Raw genomic sequence first — 23043 nt, forward strand, 5'->3', positions numbered from 1 at the left:
GCGCACACACACACACACACAGACACACTCTCTCTCTTTCACAAACATTAAGCTAGCTAACGTTAGTAGCTACTTTACATACCGCGACGTGCTTTTTCCGGTTGGAAGATGAGTGTTTGTAGTCCGTGATATAATTGGTCCGCGGTAAGCACAACCAACATTTAAACTGAAACGAATCAGTTTTTGTGACAAAAATCTCAAACATGGGTTTGAGATAAGGCCACGGGTGCTCATGACGTAGTACAGGTACGGCAATACGACTAAGACAAACCATACGCGAATCAGTAGAAACAGTTTATTTTCTCTGAATTTTGCAAAAAAAAATCATCAGCTGACATAAGATCAAAAGTAGCGAGTAACGAGAGCATCAATAGAAATGTAGTGGAGTAAAAAGTACAATATTTGTCCTTCAAATGTAGTGGAGTGAAAGTAAAAGTATCCCCCCAAAATAATACTCAAGTAAAGTACAGATACTCAAAAACTGTACTTAAGTACAGTACTTAAGTAAATTTACTTCGTTACTGTCCACCACTGCTCTTGAGTATTGCTGAGTATCGTCCTCTTGAGGACACAGAGTTAGTTCACAGATAGAAGAGTCATGTTCCTGCACATCTCCCAGATTATCAGCATTTGTCAACCTTCATTTTCAGTCCGTGTCTTTATCCTGAACCAGTTCTGCAACATTCCCTCTTCTTTTACAAAATGTTCTTCGGTTAATCTATTATCATTGTCTGGTTGTGGGGATAGGCTGCCAAAGTGTGTATGTGTTTGTGTGTGTGTGTGTGTGTGTGTGTGCGCTTTATTCAGCTGCCTGCCTGAGTCAAGGAAGAATGTGTGATTGGCTGTGTCTCAATTCAGGGGCTGCATCCTTCGAAGGGAGCATTTGAAGGCCAATTACGTCACAACGCTGCGCGAAGGCCGTCCCAATTCGAAGGCTCCGCCAAATGCGGCCTTCTCTTTTTGGAGGACGCATCGCTACTATCCTTCACGGCCTCCCATATCCCAAGATCCTTTGCACGCCTGAAACAGAAGAAAGAAAGAAGGAAAATGGCAACATCAAATGGTGTAGATCGTCACTTTCGCGGGCCTGGGTGGCAGAAATCATGATGTAAGGGTAAGGGGCGGGAACATTTGGTGACACACCCAGGAAATGCTCTGAAGGCTAGACCGTCCCATTAAACAATGGTGGACGCGGCATTCGAAGGTACCTCCAAAGGTACCTCCGAAGGACTCGCCTTCGGAAGCCGCAAAGGCCGCGTCCTTCGAAGGATGCAGCCCCTGAATTGAGACACAGCCACTGTGTCTAAAGTTTATAATATTTTTAGGACTGGACCTGAATATTGGACTGTTGGTTCGTTGGATAGGTATTCTGTGTTTGTTTGTTTGTCTGACTGTTTGTTTGTTTATTTGTTTGTTTGTTTGTTTGTTTGCTGTATGTAGACGAGTTTCCCATAAATGAATTTATGTTTGACAGCCCGCCACAATATCAGAATTGGCTGCTGCACATTTATTTTCTATTTTCAGGGCTGCACATGTTTCACATACACACTGAGTAGTGTTTCCCATAAAACTGAATCATAACTAGTACTGGACAGGGCTGGACAATAGTTTTAATGTAGCTGGCAGGGCATGAGGATTTAAAACGTGGTCTGGCAAAAGCCTTTTATTTTGGATGCTTTTATTATGTCTTTTTTATTTTAGTATCAAATACACTTGCCATTTTTTTATACTAGTGATAGTATTATATTTAGAAGTATTTCAAAATGGCTCATTGATGCATAAATATCTGAGCTGGTAGTTACACTCAGTGGTCCTGATCTGCATGTCCTCAGTGTCTCTGTCCACTGTGCATACACTACACTGACACACTGCATCGCCTGCTAATTATGACTTCTGTGTTTTGTAATTACGGTATAGCATCTCATAAATATTAGATCTGTTTCTTCTGATCATGAGATAAAGATGTAATAAAATAAATTGAAGATTCAAATCAAATGAAAGACGGGCATGTTGGGACACTGAGACAGTGTAAAGAACAGAGACCTGCCCCCTCCTGATGGCTACCTGCTCTGTTGGTAGTAGAACTGGTGATGATGCGTTCTGGTTGAACTGTGTTCAGCTGAGTGTCGCTGCTGAGCTGCTCATCTTGTTGGACTCACTCTGTTCCCCTCTGTATGTAGGTGTGGTCAGAGCCTTGTACGAGTACTACCAGACCGAGTGCAGAGACTGTGTCCATGTGTGGCTGAGTGCTGATACTGACCACTACTGCTCGTCAGCGGGGGATAAAGGCTGGGGCTGTGGATACAGGAACGTCCAGATGCTCCTCTCATCTCTGCACAGAACAGACACGTATGCTCCCATCCTGCAAGGTGTGCGTTCACACTACACAACATGTGATCAGCACTCTTTGTTTTATAAGTCTGAAGTCATTTTGTGAACGTTGAAGTGAACATTGTTTATCAGGATTCATAATTGTATATTAGTATTTTTATCATGATCATGAAAATTGCTACAAATTGTTGCATCAAATCAAAAACATCAAATTGTTCTCTCTCAAAGATTTAAGACACCTAAATACGATTCATGCATTAGTCCCTGAGAAATTTACAATAATGTCAAAAAACAATGTTGTAGAAAGTGAAAAAAAAAATGTTATTGCTCCAAAAATGAATGTGGTTTACTCTTGGCTGAGATCCGCCCTCTATTCAGGTTTGGCAGAAATCTGTTCAGTAGTTTTTGTGTAATCCTGCAGACAAACCAACAAACCAACCAACTAATCAACTACAAACGGACACAGAGAAAACACGACCTCTTGGTGGATTTAACATCTGAAAACAACAAAGTATACTAGAAATGAAAAGCTCTCTCTAATATAAGCTTGTTTCATATAAACTGCTGGTTTTCTGTGCAGCGGAGGTTCTTTTGTGGTTTTGCCGTAATGTTTTTGATTTTTGGTAAAATGCCATTGTTGATGATTGTGGACGGAGCAGTATGTAGAGCTGGGAAGCAGGAAGAGCTGTTGATTTTTACCCATTTTAAATTTCATTTTCATCTAATATCCTCAATGTTGGTCAACATAGGCACACAGGAGTGTCCTCGCTACATCAACACTGGGCCAGTTACTGAATTTCCTTTAAAGATGAGTTGGTCCTGTTGAATCATAAAAGGTCAAAGGGTAAAGACAAGGTTGCAAAAATAAACTGAGCTGAAGTCCTTTTTATGCTCCAGAAGAGAAACACAAACAAAACAGCCCCTCATTCTCTCAGCCTGAGGAGTGAAGCTGCTCTGTAGTCTGGTGCTACGACAGCGGATACTATATACTATAATACTATGTATTATATTATATGTCCGGATGATATTACTTATCAAAATCTAATGTGTATCAAAGTCAAAGTCAAAGTCAGCTTTATTGTCAAAACCATATGTACAGTACACAGGAGTTGAAATTGCAGTGCTCTCTAAGGTCCACGGTGTAACATTAATATAATAATAATAAAAAGAAAAAAAGTGGAATAAATAATTAAAAATGCTGGTTTTTGTATATAGTACAACGGACAATACTATACAAAACAATACAATACAATGTCAGTACAATAGCTGCAGGCTGGTTGTGGTGGTAAATGGTAAAAAGGTAAAAGTGCAAGTGCAAGAGTCCGGTTCTACAAGGTGGCTAGTGCGGCCGTGTGTGGTGTGTGTGTTGTTTGACAGTTGCTGGGAATGACAGGGTTCGGTGTGTATGCGTGTGAGTGGCTTCAGGGGGTGGGTTCAAGATGTTTGAGGGGGAGATGGAGGAGGTCAGAGACCAGAGCTTGTGTGTGCGGGGGGTGGGAGGAGGAGGAGGGGCAGTGCAGGGAGAGAGTTCAGCTTCCTGACAGCCTGATGGATGAAGCTGTCTTTCAGTGTGCTGGTCCTGGCCTGGAGGCTCCGCAGTCTCCTTCAGGATGGCAGCAGACTAAAGAGGCTGTGAGACGGGTGGGTGGGATCGCCTTCAGTGCGGAAGGCTTTGTGGCTGAGGCGGGTGTTGTAGATATCCTGGAGGGAGGGGAGAGAGACACCAACAATCCTCTCAGCTGCTCTCACTACACGCTGTAGTTTCTTGCGGCAGGACACGGTGCAGGTGCTGAACCACACAGTGATGCAGTTTGTCAGAATGCTCTCAATGGTGCCTCTGTAGAACTTGCACAGGATGGAGGCTGGGGCTCAGGCTCTTCTCAGCTTGCAGAGGAAGTAGAGGCGCTGTCATCATTGCTGATCAGAATCAGAATCAGAATTCCTTTATTTGTCCCGCAAATGGGGAAATTTCTTAGTCACAGCAGCCAAAGGACAGTGTCACACTAAACAATATTAAAAAGTAAAAAATAAACAATATAATAAGAAGATAAGAAATATAATTAACTTGTATATACATTAGGGGTGTGACGAGATCTCGTGCCACGAGATCTCGCGAGATTAAACTCGACGATATTTCTCGTCGCATTAAAAATCTTTCTCGCGAGATTTGTGAGCTATCCAAACTTCTATTTTTGACCTGCATTTTGTTGCATCTCGCAGTTTGCCGGTTTCAGTTTCTATGCAAGTTCAATATATGAAGTTGATTCTGCCGCTGAGCCACAACAATCTGCGTCTAAGTGGAGTGAAAAGCTTTTGGCCAGTCAGAGCGCTACATTTTAACACCCTCGCCCACCTGCCCCTCCGAGCCAAATGATTCACACATTCAATTTAATTCAGTGCCTCAAGCAAGCCAGGGTGGCCGGATAACCGATCCCTCTTCGCCCGCTTGCTGTCACTGCTAATCGCGAGTTTCCCCGACGGTGTTGTTAACCACTCGTCAAAGTTACTGTGTGTGTGTTGCAAATAGTAGTGTAGCGCCAGTTAAAATGAATGAAGCTTTTACTGGAGGTGGTCTGAAGTATGGGCTGGGCTAAAAAATCACTCTTGTAGTTTAGTTCAACACCGTAGTTATTTTCCTTTATCCGTGAATGTCCTTATATCCATGTGATGCTTGTTTACCTTTCTCAATCAATTTACTGTCCATTCGCTCCTTTTCCGTTTACCAAACCCTTTCAAAATAAAATACATCCGTTTAACAGGAAGTGTCAAACTAAAATATCTAAAATAATACATAGTAAATAAAAACCAACATGCACTATGTTGGTGTCCTTTACAAGTAGGCTAACTGCACGATGCAGAGACATATACAGCACCACCACAGCTCGGTACTCAAATCAACAACTGCACCTGTGAAGAAAACACTAAGAATTAAAAGAAAACACTAACAGGCCAAAACATTTCAAAATGCATGTGCAACTCGATTAAATAAAAGTCTGTTGGTCCAGTCATATATTTTGTCATTGTAGTTTTCTTAAAATCTCGTCTCGTCTCGTTCTCGTGAACACAATATCGTGTCTCGTCTCGTCTCGTGAGCTGAGAGTATCGTCACACCCCTAATATACATAGTATTTACAATATGAACTTAGTACTTACAATATGACATAGTATTTATAATATGAACAGTGTAAGTATGAACAGTTTGCTATTTTTATTTACAAACAATAAATAACAAATATGAGTATTAAAAATTGTCCAACTAGTGCAAACCAAAAAGTATGTGGATATGTGTATAGTTTTGTATTGCACAGTGCACATGTGAGGTCTACTAGGAGCAGTGCTGATTGTAGACTCTGACAGCAGCAGGAAGGAAGGAACTCAATACCTTTCCTTCACACACTTGGGGTGTATCAGCCTGTCACTGAAGGAGCTAACCAATGCTGTGATAGTGTCCTGCAGGGGGTGGGACTCCTTCACCAGCAGCGATGACAGCTTGTCCATCATCCTGCTGTCTCCCACCACCTGCACTGGGTCAAGAGGGCATCCCAGGATGAAGCTGGCCTTCTTGATGAGTTTATCAAGTCTCTTCCTATCTGCTGAGATGCTGCTGCTCCAGCAGACTACACCATAGAAAATGGCTGATGCCACCACAGAGTCATAGAAAGTTGTCAGGAGTGCCCCTGCACTCCAAAGGACCTGAGCTTCCTCAGCAGATGGAGTCTGCTCTGACCGTTCTTGTATATTGCTGCAGTGTGATGAGACCAGTCCAGTTTATTGTTCAGGTGACCTGTAAGACGTCACCATCTCAATGTCCGTTCCCAGGATGTTCACCTGTGTGCAGGGTTGTTTGCACCTGCGGAAATCCACCACCAGCTCTTTTGGTCTTTTAGGCAAACTGGAAGTGGGTCCATAAAAGGACCCACCAGAGGGCGGAGATGGACAAGGACCAGCCGCTCCAGGGTCTTCATCAGGTGTGAAGTGAGAGCAACTGGTCTGTAGTTGTTGAAATCCTTAGGGTGAGGGATCTTTGGTACTGGTACCACGCAGGAGGTTTTCCACAGCAGTGGCACTTTTCCCAGCTTCAGGCTCATGTTGAAGAGGAACTCCACAATCCTGCACAGCTGGTCTGCACAGGACTTGAGGAGCCTGGAGCTGATCCCGTCTGGACCCGTGGACTTCTTCACCTTCATCTTCCTCAGTTCGTTCCTCACCTGGATAGTGGAGAGGGAGGGGGGGGGGAGTCTGCAAGCTGAATACAGAAGAGGGAGAGGCAGAGGTGAGAATGGGGCAGGAAACGGGGGATGGAAGAGGTGGTGGGGGGCAGCAGGGCTTTTCAAGACTCCACTGATGTTACTCTGCTGCAGCTGTACCTCCATCTTCCTTCTGTAGCTGTTCTTCCCCTCTCTGATCTTCTTCCTCAGCTCCCTCTGCACAGCCTTCAGCTCCTCCTTGTTTCCTGACCTAAAGGCCCTCCTTTTCTCCTTAAGGAGAGCCTTTATGTCACGATTAATCCAGGGTTTGCTATTTGAAAAACACCGTACAGTCCTGGTGGGTACAGTGTTTTCAACACAGAAGTTTATGTAGTCCGTTATGCATCCTGTTAAACTGTCAATGTCCTCCCCATGAGAAACACACAGTTCTTCCCACACAGTAGAGTCAAAGCAGTCCCTCAGAGCCTCTTCAGACTCCTCAGTCCATGCTTTAACTGTGCGGGTCTCCACTGGTTGCCTGTTAATGAGGGGCATGTACACAGGCAGGAGATGAACCAGGTTGTGGTCAGATCTTCCCAGGGGAGGGAGGGGAGATGAGTTGTATGCCTCCTTGCTGTTGGCATAAAATAACTCCAGTGTTTCATTGTCTCTGGTGTGGCAGGTGACATACTGGGTGAATGTGGGCAGGGTGGAGGACAGAGAGGCATGATTGAAGTCCCCAGAGATCAGAAAGAGGGCCTGTGGGTGCTGTGTCTGCAGTGAGCTTGTGACTGAGTGAAGAGCATCACAAGCTGCATCAGCGTTAGCAGAGGGGGGGATATACACAGCGACCATGATCACCTGTGTGAACTCCCTCGGGAGGTAGTACGGCCTCATGCTAACCGCTAAAAGTTCAATGTCCTTAATGCAGACCTGTTCTTTAACAGTGATGTGTCCAGAGTTACACCATCCGTCATTAACAAACACAGCCAGCCCTCCTCCTTTCCTCGTACCGCCCTCTGCCGTCCTGTCCGCCCGCCGCATATGAAAATCGTCCATGTTAGTGTCCGTGTCCGGGGTCTGCGCCGTTAGCCACGTCTCAGTAAACACCATGATGCTGCTCTCACGGTAGTCCCTCTGGTGCCGGGTCAGCGCCGTTAGCTCGTCCATCTTGTTGGGGAGAGATCTTACATTCCCCATGATGACGGACGGGAGGACGGGTCTGTAGCGTCTCCTCCTGCTACGGCGAGCAGCTCCGGCACGGCACCCGCGTCTCCTCCTCTTCAGCTCGCGGGGGAGATCGGGCCGCTCGAGTGGCGGCACCGCAGCGCTACTGAGGGCCAACAGCTGATCCCTACTGTAAACAATAGGGCCGCGTAAAGGCTCCCCGGACACGGCGGAAAACAGCGAAAAAAGCAGTATTATGACCAGAGCGATAAAAACAACTCTGGTCTCCATACTGCCCGGAGAAAGAGCTCCAAATTAAAAAAGTTAAAAAGTACGAAAAGTTATATAAAAAGAAGAAAATGCTCAAAGGTGAGCGAGAGCTGCTGTAACAGGCTGCCACTCACGCAGCGCCATCAGACCCACTACAGTCGTGACGTCCGCAAACTTGATGAAGAGGTTGGAGCTGTGTGACGGAGTGCAGTTGTTGGTTAGCAGAGTGAAGAGCACACATCCTTGGTGTTTAGAGTGATGGTGCTGGAGATGTTGCTGCCGGCTCGTACTGCCTGAGGTCTTCCTGTCAGGAAGTCCAGCAACCAGTTGCACAGCGAGGTGTTGATCCCCAGCTGGTCCAGTTTGTAAATCAGCTGCTGGGGGATGATTGTATTGAATGCTGAGCTGAATGAACAGCATTCTGACGTATGCGTTCCTAGTCTCCAGATGAGTGAGGGTTTGGTGGAGGGTAGTTGAGGTGGCATCATCGGTCGAGCGATTTGACTGATATGCAAACTGGAATGGGTCCAAGGAAGGGGGAAGAGCAGACTTGATATGCTGCATGACTAGCCGTTTGAAGCACTTAATGAAGATGGGAGTGAGTGCGACCAGACGGTAGTCAGCGAAGCAGGAGGGAGTCGACCACTTCGGGACTGGAATGATGGTGGCGGCTTTGAGGCACATGGGGACAACAGCCTGTCTCAGTGAGGTGTTGAAGGTGTCTGTGCAGACATCTGTGAGTTCCTCCGCACAGTCTCTCAGCACGCGACCAGGGATGTTGTCTGGACCCAGAGCGTTGCGTGCAGTGATCCAGCTGAGGGATCTCCTCACGCTGACCGGGGACAGTGTCAGCACCTGGTCGCCGGGAGGGGATGGGGTCTTCTTGTGCAGGAGTGCTGTTGTGTGTCTCAAAACGAGTGAAGAAGTCATTCAGCTCGTTCAGCAGAGAGATGGAGCTGTCAGAGGTCTGTGGTAGTGGTTTATAGTCCGTGATGGTCTGTATCCCTTGCCAAGAGGTTGTTCAGACCTGGTATTAACATCCGTCCTGAGTGAAACGATCACAAGTGAACACCTCTAAGATGCATTGAGGACACATTTGAGATCTGGTTATTTTACAGTGATATCGAGGTTTGTAAGGAACCAATTTAAATGCACAATGTCATGAATATAGAACAGTGAAGCCATCAGCAGTAACTTCATATTAATTTAATTTTTTTTTTTTTTAATTATATCTTTATTTGGAGTGGACAAAAATACACCAACATAACAACATTGGTAAGAGTGAAAACAAGTGTCCTTCCGGTTTTGTTTGTTTTGAGTCCAGAAAAAACGCATCACCAGCCCTCCAGGCATGCGAGTCCAAAAAAGGTATAATCATGGGTCGTGGAATAAATTACGTTCAACCTTTGAAGTAACCACTTTCCTCTAATAATTAAAATTTCACAGCAATTGTAATGGAATAATATCAGTGGATACACTCTTAAAGACATTACTGACAATTTGCCCGATGTACACAAAGCCAGGTGAGATTTACATGCTCACTTAGAAAGAACTCTGGTACAACTTACTTGTAGATAGAACAGTTTACATGGAACTATGTACAGGAACCAGGGTGGTCGCCCGCCGTTGCTGTCATAGAAATAATCAATAATAACCAGTCAGAAATTAAATAAGTAATCTATAAAGTAATATTACCAGTGAGATCAAATAAAATCCGCTCTCGTCGGGGTTATGAATGAGATCCAGTTGTTCCAGATTTGGTCAAATTTGTCCTTTTGGATTTTTAATTAAAAGGTCAATTTTTCCATCCTAAATACCTCTAGGGTAATTCCAATCCAATCATCCAGGGTAGGCTGTATTGGACTTAACCATCTCCCTGTAATTGTTTTCTTAATTGCCACCAAAAGTAATTGCAGCAGCTTTATCTCGCTCCTGCGTTTCAAGAAAGAGACAAGACCCAGGTACAGAACATCAAAAACCAGAGGTATTTGAGTGTTAAAAACCGAACTCAAGGAAACCTGGATACCCCTCCAGAAATCATTTAACTTGGGACACTCCCAGAAGATATGATAGTGGTTAGCCACAGTCGAACCACATTGTCTCCAGCATGGCATATGTGCACCTTTATACCTCTCCTGATATGGTGTCTTGAAATATCTAATAATATTCTTCCAGCAATGCTCTCTCCAGCTCATGGAGCTGGATGTTGTCCACTGGAAGGACCAGATATTGCCCCACTCCTCCTCAGAAATCTTAATCCCTGATTCCCTTTCCCATTTACCTTTTAATGTATAAAGTGTTATTAGCATTGGCATGGGAAAGAGCTGTGTACAGTCTTGAAATGGAGTTAGAGGGGGTCATGGTCATGGCATTTTTCAGAATGTGGAAAAATTCTGATTCAACTTCTGTGAGGTCAGTCAATGAGCAATATATGATCGTAATTGCAAGTATCTATGAAATTCGTTTTGTGCCAAGCCATGATTATCCCGCAAGGTCTCAAAGCTGTGCACAGTGTTTCTTTGAGAAAGTGAGAGGAGTGTTGTGAGACCATACAGTGCCCATGATTTAAAACTAGAGTCATGCCTGTTGGGAATAAAATCTGAGTCATAGGCAAACCATCTGAAAATTCTCAACATTCTATGTATCTCACAAATATTAATTACCTTCTGCCAGACTTGGAGTGTGTGGGTCAACCAAGGGTTCCCCAACTTTTGCAAATGAGACATTAGACCTTTATCCGCTATTACAGCTTGAATGGGGAATTGATTTGACAGACTGGACTCGAGCTCCTTCCACCTAGCTGTATATGTTTCATTACACCAGTATAAAGGGGAGCTGTCTGTGCAGCATAATAGTAATTCCTTAAACAAGGGAGGCCCAAGCCTCCACTTTCCTTGGCTGGTTGAAGGGTGGCATATTTAATCCTTGGTTTCCGGCCCTGCCAAATACATCTGGAAATCCATTTGTCCCATTCCTTGAATTGATTTTCACTCGCCTCTATAGGCAAGTTTCTAAAAAGGTAAAGTAGTCGGGGGAGCATATTCATCTTAACTGCACTTATCCTAGAACTAAGACTCAAGAAGGGTATCAGATTCCATCTGTGTAAATCAGCTTTTATACTCGATGATATTGGCTCATAGTTTGCCCAGAAGAGCCCCGAGAGATCCCCAGTCAGACGTATCCCCAAATATTTAATATTTTCATTTTCCCAATTTACCTTAAATTTCTTGCGTAAAGTCGCAGGAGCTACATAATTAAGTGTCATCACCTGAGTTTTTGAAATGTTGACTTTGTAGCCAGATAACTTCCCAAAATCAATCAAAGTAGACATCAATTCATTGAACGACCCCTCCGGCTCCCCCAGGCAGACCAGCACATCATCAGCAAACATTGCTACCTTATGTTTAACTCCTGACAGTGCAATACCCTTAATTTTTTGATTTTGTCTTATTAGTTGACCTAGTGTCTCTATAAATAAATCAAATAGGAGTGGTGAGATTGCGCAACCCTGTCTGCACCCACGTTTCAGAATAAAGGCCTCAGATAGATCACCATTGACCTTGATACGGGCTGAGGGTCTATCATATATAGCGCCTGAATTACTCTGATAAACTTATCCTGAAAACCAAACTTCCCCAGCACCTTGTACAAGAAAGCCCATCTGACAGAGTCGAAAGCTTTCTCAGCATCTAGACTCCCTATAATTGATTGAGTTTTGTCCTTTTGTATTTGACTTAAGATGTGTAGTATTCTTCTGATGTTATCAGTCGTTTGTCTATGGTGAATAAAACCAGTCTGGTCTAAATTAATAAGGTCAGGCAACAGCTTCTCCAGTCTACGGGCAAAAATAGAGGTAAACAATTTATAATCTAAGTTGAGAACACTGATCGGTCGATAATTCCCACATTCTCGTCTATCTTTCCCCTCTTGCGGGATAACTGAGATTGTTGCCTCCCTCCAAGAGGGTGGGATTTCTCCCTCCTGTAGGATGTAATTAAATGTCGTTAGTAATAGTGGAGCTAGTTCTGTCCTTAGGCTGCGATACCACTGAGAATTGTACTCGTCCGGCCCAACTGCCTTTCCTAATTTTAGTCTGGTGATAGCTGCATTAATTTCCTCCACTGAGATTGGTTTAATTAAATTCTCATTTTGAAAGTCTGAGAGTGATGGTAAGTCTAGAGAGCCAAGAAAGGCATCAATGCAATCCTCCTCAGAGGCGCACGGTTGTGAATATAGATCCCTGAAGAAGATCTCAAAGCACTCCTGAATCCTTTCTAATTTAGTTTCCAGTATATTAGTTTTAGGGTTCTTAATTTTGTATATTGTACTTTCATCTTGTTGTTTACGTAGTTTGTACGCCAGGTATTTTGCTGATTTCCCTCCCATCTCATAATATTTCTGCCTCAGAAAAGTTAGGTTCTTCTGGGCCTCCTGTGTGTAAATATCATTGATTTCACCCTGTATTTTCCTGATTTCCTGCTTTACAGTGGGGTCTGGGTTATTTTGATCTGCCTGTTGTTTCAGCTTTAAATTTGACTGTAGGTCTGCTAGTTTTTGCCCTTTGGTTCTCTTTAGGTGAGAAGTAATAGAGATTAATTTCCCTCTCATTACCGCTTTAAGCGTATCCCATAGAATAGTTGGCGATACCCCCCCGTGTCATTAATTTCTAGAAATTCTTTTATGTCTTCCTTTATTTTAGATACTATGGCATGGTCATTGAGTAAATGTGAATTAAGTTTCCACAGAGTGTTTCGTTTTTTCCTAGCCACCTGCAGAGATATAGAGATAGGACTATGATCAGATAAGTCCCTCGTTAATATGTCACATTCTCTAATCTTAAATCTATCCGCATTAAACATAAAAAAGTAGTCCAGCCTAGCATAAACTTTGAATGAGCCTGAATAGTGTGTGTAGTCTCTGATAGATGGGTTTAGCTCTCTCCATACATCTATTATCCCCATTTCTACTATATAAGAATTAATTTTCTTATGAGCGGGTTAATCTGATTGGTCGGATTGGAGGAGTCCAGTCTGGGATCGAGCCTAAAATTAAAGTCCCCCCCACAGATAACCGTGCCTTGAGAGTCTACCATTAAATCAAAAATATTCCTATAGAATACCCAATCACTCCCGGGTGGGGCATACACATTTAATATTGAGATTTCAGACCCCTCTATCCTTCCCGTTACCCGGACAAATCTGCCTTCATCATCACTGATTTCTGAGATATGTTCATAATTAATCGCACTAGAGATAAGTGTAGCCACACCCCTCTTGTGTTTAGATTTGACAGATGAGGAAAATACATATTTAAAACCCTTTCTTTTCAACCTCAAGTGATCCGCTTGGTTCATGTGTGTCTCCTGAAGTAAGGCAATCTGGGCTTTTTCTTTCTTTAGTTTAGACAGTATCTTACTCATCTTAATCACATTCAAGACCCCATTTACATTAAAAGAAATAATTTTCACTGGCTCATTTTGCATGTAGTTGTATTAACTGACCTCACAGCATATCTCCAACAGCAGCAGGCAAACCACCCTTAAAAAACAACATATGAAACAAGTAAAGAATAAACAGAAATATTTGGTGTATAACTGAAGCATGAATGCTCCTGACCACACTTCCAGCAGTGAATCACTTCCACTGCTTCCCTTAGTCCTTGAAGGAATACCACTATTAACTCCCTGAGTAAGGGGGCCTTCCACTGTGATGGCGCCCTCAGTAAAGAGCACCCCCATCCATTTTGACTCGACAATAATTACGTTTCACCATGTCGTCCATATCATATAGTTAACATTATATTAGTTCTCTTCCCGTCTGTATACTTGCAGCCTCTCCTTCAATCCTGCAGCTCGGTTCTGCCGCGGGCGCCGACCCCCAGCCTCCCGCCACGACGACCATCTCTGTAGTTGCTCTCTGAGAGTTGCCGGTGGTTTAATCACTTTCACCGGGAGCCCCCAGCTCGCCAGATCCGCTGTTGCTTCCTCCACGGTGTTATGGAGTGTTATGATCTCCGGAGGATAGTTGTGGTCGAGGTTTAACTTGTTGTTGTTCCACATAAAACCCTTCTTCTGCCATGCCAGCCTGAGCACTTCTTCTTTCACGGTGAAGCACAGGAATTTTACCAGGATCGATCTGGGCTGGGAGCCGTCTGGTGGGGGAGATGATAACGCTCTATGCGCCCTCTGGATCTGTACTTCTGTTGATGAGGGGATGTTGAGATTCTCCCGAAGTAGCTTCTCCACAAACTGGGTCATAGTTTGTGAACCCGATTCCGCTCCCCCTGGGACACCGTATAGTCTGAGCGTCTCCCTCCTCGAGTAGGCCTCCAACGATGTCAGTTTTGATTGAAGCTTTTCCTGTGTTGTTATCATCTCGGATAATATCTCATCTGTATTTTGGAGCTTATCTTCATGCCCAGCGACCCTGGTTTCCACTTACGTTGAGCCTCGCATTGGTTTTGTCCAGCTCTCCTCTGATGTCTTGTAGTTGTATTTTCGTGTCTTTCCGAAATTCTTTCACCTCTTTCCCAACACCTCTTAGTTATTCCAGTATCAACATCAAGCTTGCCGGTTCGCCCTCGTTCTCTGTCTCAGCACCGTCATGGCTAGGAGCGGGTGAGGCGCCCCGGCTAGCCCTGAGAGGGCTAACGTTAGCTTCTTCTGTTAGCTGCATCTCGACGTCTTCAACTTATTCGATATTTGGCTTTTTAACTCTCCTGTTCTTTTTGGACGTCATTTATGCCCCTTCTCCCTTGTTATCGTGTACTTCGCTGGTTAGTTAGTTCACTTTGGGGCAGTTTTAATTAATTCTCGTCGAGAGCTCTCTTTCTAAGTCGCCATCTCCTCTAGACCGGAACCGGAAGCACATTTAAATTTAAATGTTCCTTTCTTTAAGTTTAATTGCCTAACAGCCTGATTATTTGTAGTAGTGTCATAAAATAAGAATCTTTTAAATTGTATCTCTTTTAATCTTCTTATTGGACTTCTTCCATACAGAGGATGTTCTGAGTGCTCTGACTGAGCCACCGGTTCTGACTGAATTTATGAATGCACCATACTAATATCCATACAATCAGCAGGCTGATGGCCACTTTTAATCATTAACCCATGTCTCTATAGTTAACTATGTGTGAGCTGCTAGCATACATGTCGTCGGCCTGCCTGAGGAAATGAGAGATGAGCCTGGCGGTCTGTGTATGAATGTGATGCACTCTCACTATATGTTTCTGCCCATACGTCTTAAAAACGTGTTGGACTTGTGGCAGCGACCATGTCTGCACTGACTCTAGAGAAGTTTAGACTCCAGACCTTTGACCACACCGTGATCAGAGCAGGGTCTCTGAGAGAGGACTTGTGGTCGGAGAGGACGCTGGCACTGATTGTTCGCCGCTTCTCCACCCGAAATAATTTTAAATGCCGCAATAATTTTAAATTTTCTGGCTGGCGGACTAGTGGTTGGTCGGCTGCGGCTCTGAGCTAGCGCCGTTTGGAAGCTGACTGGGCAGCAGCCTTCCTTGGTCAGCATGGCGTTCAGCTACACCATCGCGCAACTTCGCCGACTAAGACCTGCGGTCGCTCCTGGATTTGACGTCCCCATCATCAAAGAGCTTGGACTTCTTCGCCGCCCTCGTTACATCCACAGAGGCTTGGGACGAAATTTCATCTTCCATAACCAGCCGAGCTGCTCTGCTACAAACATTCCATGTCTCTGGTCACCCGTCGCACGTCTGATGCGTCATCAGAACGCCGTCGCTCCGGCAACCATCAACATGGGAAACACCACGAGATCTCTGCGCTCCAGCAGGGGCAACACCGCGAGATTCCCACACACTCGGCTGGATACTGTTCATGGTATGGATTCCAGTCTATGTGGAGTGGATTTCAATGTGTTACGACCTGTGCAAAGATTCACTCCACAGTCATTGCTTAAATTTGAACTTTTTAACACCCAGTCTATCAACAATAAATCCACCCTGATTGAAGAACACATCAGGGAGAAGGGACTTGATTTTATGTGTCTGACAGAAACCTGGCACCAGCCAGAGGTTTACTCTGCCCTGAATGAGGCTTGTCCCCCCCCCGGGATACAGCTACTTGGAGGCAGCTCGCAGCACTGGGCACGGTGGTGGCCTAGCTGTCATTCACAGACAGGACCTGGAGTTTTCCCCCATTCCACTGCCTGCAACATCCTCCTGTGAATGTCTAGCATTTAAAATTAATCCCCCTTTTCCCATGACTGTTCTCCTCACCTACCGCCCCCCCAAATCCAACTCTGCCTTCATCCCTGAAATATCCGATCTCCTCACAACTCTCTGTACTTCCTCTGCTATTACCATAATTTTGGGAGATATAAATATCCATGTTGACACCCCTTCTTGTCTCCATGCTGTCGAATTCCTTCAGCTTCTGGACTCTCTCAACTTACAACAACATGTTGATGTCCCTACACACTCTAAGGGACACACACTCGATCTGGTCATCTCAAACTCTGCCTCCATCAGCAACCTACTGGTTTATGATCTTGGTGTTTCCGACCACAAGGTTGTGTCAATGGAGCTGCCTTTTCCTTCCCCCTACACCAAACCCAAGCGGCAGATCCAATTCAGAAATCTGAAAAAGATTAATGCGGATGCCCTGGCCCTGGACCTTCAACTTCTCTCCTCTGGCTCTACTGACTTCCTCTCTGTTGCAGACTCAGTGGATTCCTACAACCAGTCCCTGAGCAGGCTACTGGACCTCCACGCCCCTTTAACATCCAGGACTGTCTCCTTCTCGCGCCCAGCACCTTTGTACACCTGTGAGCTGCGTAAGATGAAGGCGGCTGTGCGTGTCCTTGAGCGGCGGCTCAAGGCCTCCGGGCTGACTGTTCACAAACAGGCGTACAAGGAGCACAGGAAGGCATATGCAGAAGCTCTGAGTGATGCACGGTCCAGGTTTTATTCCACCATCATCAACAACAGCCCTGGAAATTCAAAACAACTTTTCTCAACAATAAATCACCTTCTCAAACCCCCATCACTCTCCCACTCTGAGGTCACTGAGGAGAGGTGCGATATGCACATCACTTTTTTCAGACAAAAAGTCGCCAACATCCGCTCACATCTTTCCACCACTGCTGTTCCGCCCCCCCAAACTGCTGACCCACTATCTGAGAATGTCTAGCCTCTCTGCTCCTTCCTCAACATCACACAGGGAGTGGTGGAGGATATTGTCAGAAAAATGAAACCATCCACCTGTGCTCTGGACCCCTTCCCTTCAGCCATGCTGAAGGCCAACATCTCTGCCATATCTCCTTTCATCACCAAGATCATAAACCACTCCCTCCTGGCTGGCCATATCCCATCTGCATTAAAAACTGCTGTCATCAGACCACTGCTGAAACCCTCAACTTCTTCAACTAAACAGTTCAAAAACAGAAGACATTCTAGTTGGCACTCCACATCAGCTCCACTCTTCCACCATCACCAGCATCACCTTCACCGGCCAAAACATCCCCCTCTCCACTTCTGTCACCAACCTAGGTGTCAAAATTGACCCACAACTCACTTTTGACACCCACATCAAACATCTTTGTAAAACATCATTCTATCACCTCAGGAACATTGCCAAACTCCGTCCAACTCTCACCCTGGCTGATGCAGAGAAGCTCGTCCACGCCTTCATCTCCTCCAGGCTGGATTACTGTAATGCACTCCTCATCGGTATCTCTGGCAGTAACTTACAGAGACTGCAGTATATCCAGAACAGCGCTGCCAGGATCCTGATGAGGGTGTGCAAGTATGATCACATCAGCCCCATCCTCAAATCTCTCCACTGGCTCCCTGTCCCACTCAGAATTGAGTACAAGGTCTCCCTCCTCACCCACCAGTGCATTCATGGACATGCCCCCCAATATCTCAAAGAACTCCTAACCCCCCACCCCTTACACGCACCCTCCGATCCGCAAATACAAACACCCTCAAAACCCCCAGAACCAAGCTCCGCACTATGGGTGGCCGGGCCTTTTGCTCTGCAGCTCCAAGGCTGTGGAACGCCCTCCCAGAACACCTGAGGGCCCCACAGACCACTGATGTTTTTAAACGAAACCTAAAGACATATTTATTCAAGAAAGCTTTCTGCTAAATTTTAGTTCACTTTTCATTGTCTTTTTTTAACTTTTATTAACCTGTGTCCCTTTTAATTAAGTTTGTACTGTAGCACTTTGAGATTGCTTAAATGTAAAGTGCGCATCTGTGAGCAGGAGGACGACAACATGCAGCAGCAGGGAGCAGTGACCATGAACGGGGAATGGACAGAGTTGCCTGATTTATGTTTCTGTTCGTTGTTGCTTAAATACAAGAATGTAGCTAATAATACCTCACCCACTCCACACCTCATTCCAACTCCTTCCTTCAGCCTGTCGCTACAGGGTCCCTCTAGCAAGGACAAACTTAGTGAGTTATTGATGATGTTGATGGCGGATGAGATGAATGATTTTTTTCACTATGAAGCCTTTTAAATTACGCACAGCCTACAGAAGTTTCAACGTCCATACAAGCATTTAAGAAATGATTCTTATCAGTTCCATAATTCAGCGAGGATTCTTACTCAACGAAAAAATGTATAAAGATCAGTTTTTAGGTTGAAGACACGACAGCAGCACGTATGTCCAGACGCTGATGTGTCAGCTGGGGCAGCGGGTCGGTGATAAATAAGACACATGAAAACATTGTGACTGATGTATAGCTCCCCTGGTAGAGCAGCTCCCTCAGTAAGCAGAATCACCCGCTGATATGAGTTCGAATCTCAGTATAGGCTGTAACTTAAGTTAATGTGTTTTCTTTTCTCATCATCATTATGATCACATATAACTCCAAGTTTGCGCAAATAAATGAGCAAATGAGCATTAATTCTCCGCCGGGCCGCGGCACCAGCTTTCCTGCTTGTGTACATAAAATACATAAAATTCTGACACCACAACTGTACCGTACCGAATATCAATAGATGATAACCAGAGAAAAAAAAAACGTTCTATTGATCTGATTCACCGGCTTCATGGACGTCGGAACTATTTTCTGAGATGGCGGGATTTTTGTTGGGAGGGGCGGGGGAATCACTAAATCAAGCCATTTAAGGAACATAACAGCATTATTTGTACCCTTGAATGAAAAAAAGAAAAGTCTGCGCTCCTGACTCAGGGCTTTCATGCATATCCAAAAGTGGACCTTCTCTCAGTTGATTTTTAGCAGGGTCGAGACATTGCTTTCATCCATAAGGTCACTGTGAACGTTCATAACGGTCAAATGTGTTAGTCTCTCCTGCGTCATGGTGCGCAGCCAGGTTTTCAGCCTGCGCAAGGCTGAGAAAGAGCGCTCGGATGCCGCGACAGATATTGGCAGGGCCAGGCACAGCTTAATGAGCTTCTCCACCTCTCTCGTGGAAAGGGGGTCAGTTCCGAGGAACCCGCATCCACTCGTTTCCCCTGAGCCGCCTCAAGAACTGCCTGCTCTCGCCCTGCAGCTATGCGGAGTCCTTCCTGATCAAAACGCCACTCCGCCTCGGAGCGCACCAGGTCCATATGCACATCCTTGATGGTGCTTACTTCTCGTATCTTCCCGTGGGTAGGGAGGCTGATGGGGTGCGTGAGTTCCGACGTCTATGACCGGCTTTCTGTCTTTCAGTTGTGGTGTCAGAATTTAACAGAAATATTTGTGCTTTCTATTCCTTATATTTTCTACAACAGGCTTATAGAAAGAAGAACGACGCCACGTCATGTCAGACAGTTTTCTCTAGCTTTATTAAAATACATAATCAGCAGCTTCACAGTAGTCGGATATACAGAAGGTTATTTAAAGCGGAGTGAGTCCCTGAAGCAGTCTCCCTGCAGGAGGAGATCCCTTGGCCAAGTGATCAATGTATTTGTTGCAGACCTCTTTGCTGTCCTCAGCGCGCGGGGGTGGGGGTGGGGGCACTGGCGTAGCAAGCTTTTCAAAAGTGTGGGGGATGGATGTGGTCTTTCCAGTTAAGCGAACTTGTTCCAGATGCCTTAACATTTGCATTCCCCCATACTGAGGAATGTGTGTAGGGGACGAGAAGTGAGCACCATCCAGGATGTGTCCATCCTGCATTCGGAGGTGGAGAAGCTCATTAAGCTGTGTCTGGCCCTGCCAATGGCCGCGTTTCTCAGATTCGTTAAGAAGCTCTTAAGTGCTAAGATCTTCTTAGGAGTGCTCTTAAGAACGCTGTGAAAGAAGGATGTGTTTCCCAGAGTCGCTCTTAGCTTAAGAAGATCTTTCACTAAGAAGGAAATGTAAGATCGAGCTGACCCACTCTTAACAGCCTTCTTAGCGACCAAATGCTCAGTGATCAAGCCGCGTCAGGGAAATTTACATCCTCCACTTTTCGAAATAATAAAACAATGCTCAATGTTGAAATGTGCTCATAGCTGCGGGCCACTGGCGCAAGAAACATAAGTTAATAGAAGATGAAAAAAAAAAACTTGTTATTGAATTACACGTTTAAGTTTTCCACACACATCTGCATGAGTTTATAGTACTACACATAAAAAACAACAACCCTGTGGCATTTCACAGATATCAAGGAAACAGATGTAATTAAACTCAGCTGAACCTCATCCAGAGAGGCTTCACCTGCTACTCTATATAAATGCGTTGCCAAAGTCCGCGCGTGTGATAAACCATGGCTGCAATACAGCACATTCTCGCTGCGAACCAACAGCGTCGCCGTGCGCGAAGCCAGACGGTTTACATAAATGCATACGTGCGTCAGCACTTCTCCCCACTGGACGTGCTGTCAGACCGGGCTGTCCAGGCAAAGTACCGGCTGCCCCGTGCGGAGATCGAACGGCTGATCACTCGGTGTCTCCACACATCCAGAGAGCAACAGCTGCAATTTTGCCCTCAGCCCGGAGGTGCAGCTCCTGGCTGCGCTGCGTTTTTACGCAGTGGGGAGCTTCCTGGAGGTGGTGGGGGATGGCACTGGCCTCAGCAAGACATCGGTGTCACGGAGTGTGGCAGCTGTGACACCGATTCTCCTGCGCCATGCCATGGATGGCACCCTCATTCCAATCCACAATCCCTCCCTGGTGGATCCGTGCTGGATCGGTAGAAAGCACTACGCGGCCGTCAACACACCCACACACACACACACCCGCACCCACACCCCGCCCACACACACACACACGATACATTCGTAGCCTAATTGCACCTGTGGGGGGGGGGGGGGGCTGTGTGTGACTTATGCGCTGATAAAGAGGTGGGTGATCGATTTGCCTGGCATCGATTGATTCAGTTTCAGCAGCACCGCGGTGGACAGCTCCCACTAAGAGCTTCTTAAGAAGCTTCTTTGGCTTGATCTAAGGTTCTCCTAAGAAGGCAGTTAAGAACGCGTCTGGGAAACACCCGTATCTTAGCGCTCCTTCTTAGCCGAACCCTTCTTAAGAGCCTTCTTAAGTCCTTAAGAACGATCGAATCTGGGAAACGCCGCCAATGCTGTTATGTTCCTTAAATGGCTTGATTTAGTGATCAAAGTTTCATTTTCTTAACAATAAAGATGCCGTGTTCATCCATCTAGTTCTCTTATAACTGCACGCCATAATAAAATAACTTCAAATCAAATCCTTAATCATTGATAAAAGTGCGGGCTTCCCCCGCCCCCCCTCTCAGAAAATAGTTCCGACGTCCATGAAGCCGGTGAATCAGATCAATAGAACGTTTTTTTTTGTTTCTGGTTATCATCTATTGATATTCGGTACGGTACAGTTGTGGTGTCAGAATTTAATTTTATGTACACAAGCAGGAAAGCTGGTGCCGCGGCCCGGCGGAGAATTAATGCTCATTTGCTCATTTATTTGCGCAAACTTGGAGTTATATGTGATCATAATGATGACGAGAAAAGAAAACACATTAACTAAAGGTACTGTCTATACTGAGATTCGAACTCATACTAGCAGAAGATTCTGCTTACTGAGGGAGCTGCTCTACCAGGGGAGCTATATGTCAGTCATAACACACATCAGCGTCTGGACATACGTGCTGCTGTCGTGTCTTCAACCTAAAAACTGATCTTTATACATTTTTTCGTTGGGTAAAAATCCTCGCTGAATTATGGGACTGATAAGAATCATTTCTTAAATGCTTGTATGGACGTTGAAACTTCTGTAGGCTGTGCGTAATTGTTTCTGCCTCCGCTTAGCCGTGGCTGCAGCGAGCGAGCAAAATCACAACCTCAGATGTCTTTAGGGTATCAGATATTATTATAGGCTATTCTTATATTTAAGCAACATCCAGTCAGGCCGTGATATAGGCTCACGGGGGCGGACTGGGACAATAATTCAGGTCGGCAATTTTACCAGTAAACAAATGTTCCTTAAAAAACGACTAATGTAGTTTAGCTCTACTGTAAAACAAAGAAAGCACAAGTGATTATCCAAGGTCACCCAGATAATTGAGGTGTCCCACCGCTGTGAAACAATCAGTCTGAATCAATCTGATACGGTTTAGCAGTCCCCCTCTCCATTCACTCTACCTGTAGCCTAAAACAGCGCCACTCTCCATTGCAGCTACATTGTGGTCAAATGTGGAATTGTCCCAAAATCGTTTCAGCTGCAATTCAGTACTATGCTTCCACCTAGTGGCTACAGTTGTCACTTACATTTCACGCGTTGCGTGAATCTCGCTCCCCGCGAGTGAAATGGCCACTTTGAAGTAGTACCTACTGTAATTCCATTGATTTGACGCTCTCCATCTCCTCCAGAGAAGGCAGTGCCTAACATCACTCAGATGCAGAGTATGATCGAGGGGGCTTGGAAAGAAGGACTGGATCCGCAAGGTGCATCTCACTTCAACCAGCGGCTACAAGGAACACGGGCCTGGATCGGAGCCACAGAGATCTTCACCCTCTTCACCTCTCTGGGAATCAGGTGAGCGCTGTACTTTGTTTTATTCCGGTGCCACAGCACACAGTGTCGGGCTTCATGTAACATGATGAGACAAACAATAAGAATCATTGACATGACTTATCATACGAGGGGTTCACTCAGTTTCAGACTTGTTTTCTGTCTTATTTATCTGTCATCCAACATTCAAC

At 45.2% G+C, this 23043-nt stretch overlaps 1 protein-coding gene across 3 annotated transcripts in view; it reads left to right on the plus strand.

Moving 5' to 3' along the window:
* zufsp (zinc finger containing ubiquitin peptidase 1) overlaps positions 1–23043 on the plus strand; it is a 98911-nt gene that overhangs the window by 54227 nt on the left and 21641 nt on the right. For all 3 annotated transcript variants that reach the window (XM_084357736.1, XM_084357734.1, XM_084357735.1), the window contains 2 exons: positions 2181–2369; positions 22711–22876. In XM_084357736.1, coding sequence (XP_084213862.1) covers positions 2181–2369; positions 22711–22876 — 355 coding nt within the window. The remainder of the gene's footprint in view (positions 1–2180; positions 2370–22710; positions 22877–23043) is intronic.

This window comes from Pagrus pagrus (assembly GCF_965226575.1).
Source record: "Pagrus pagrus genome assembly, chromosome: 7".
Classification (NCBI taxonomy): domain Eukaryota; kingdom Metazoa; phylum Chordata; class Actinopteri; order Spariformes; family Sparidae; genus Pagrus; species Pagrus pagrus.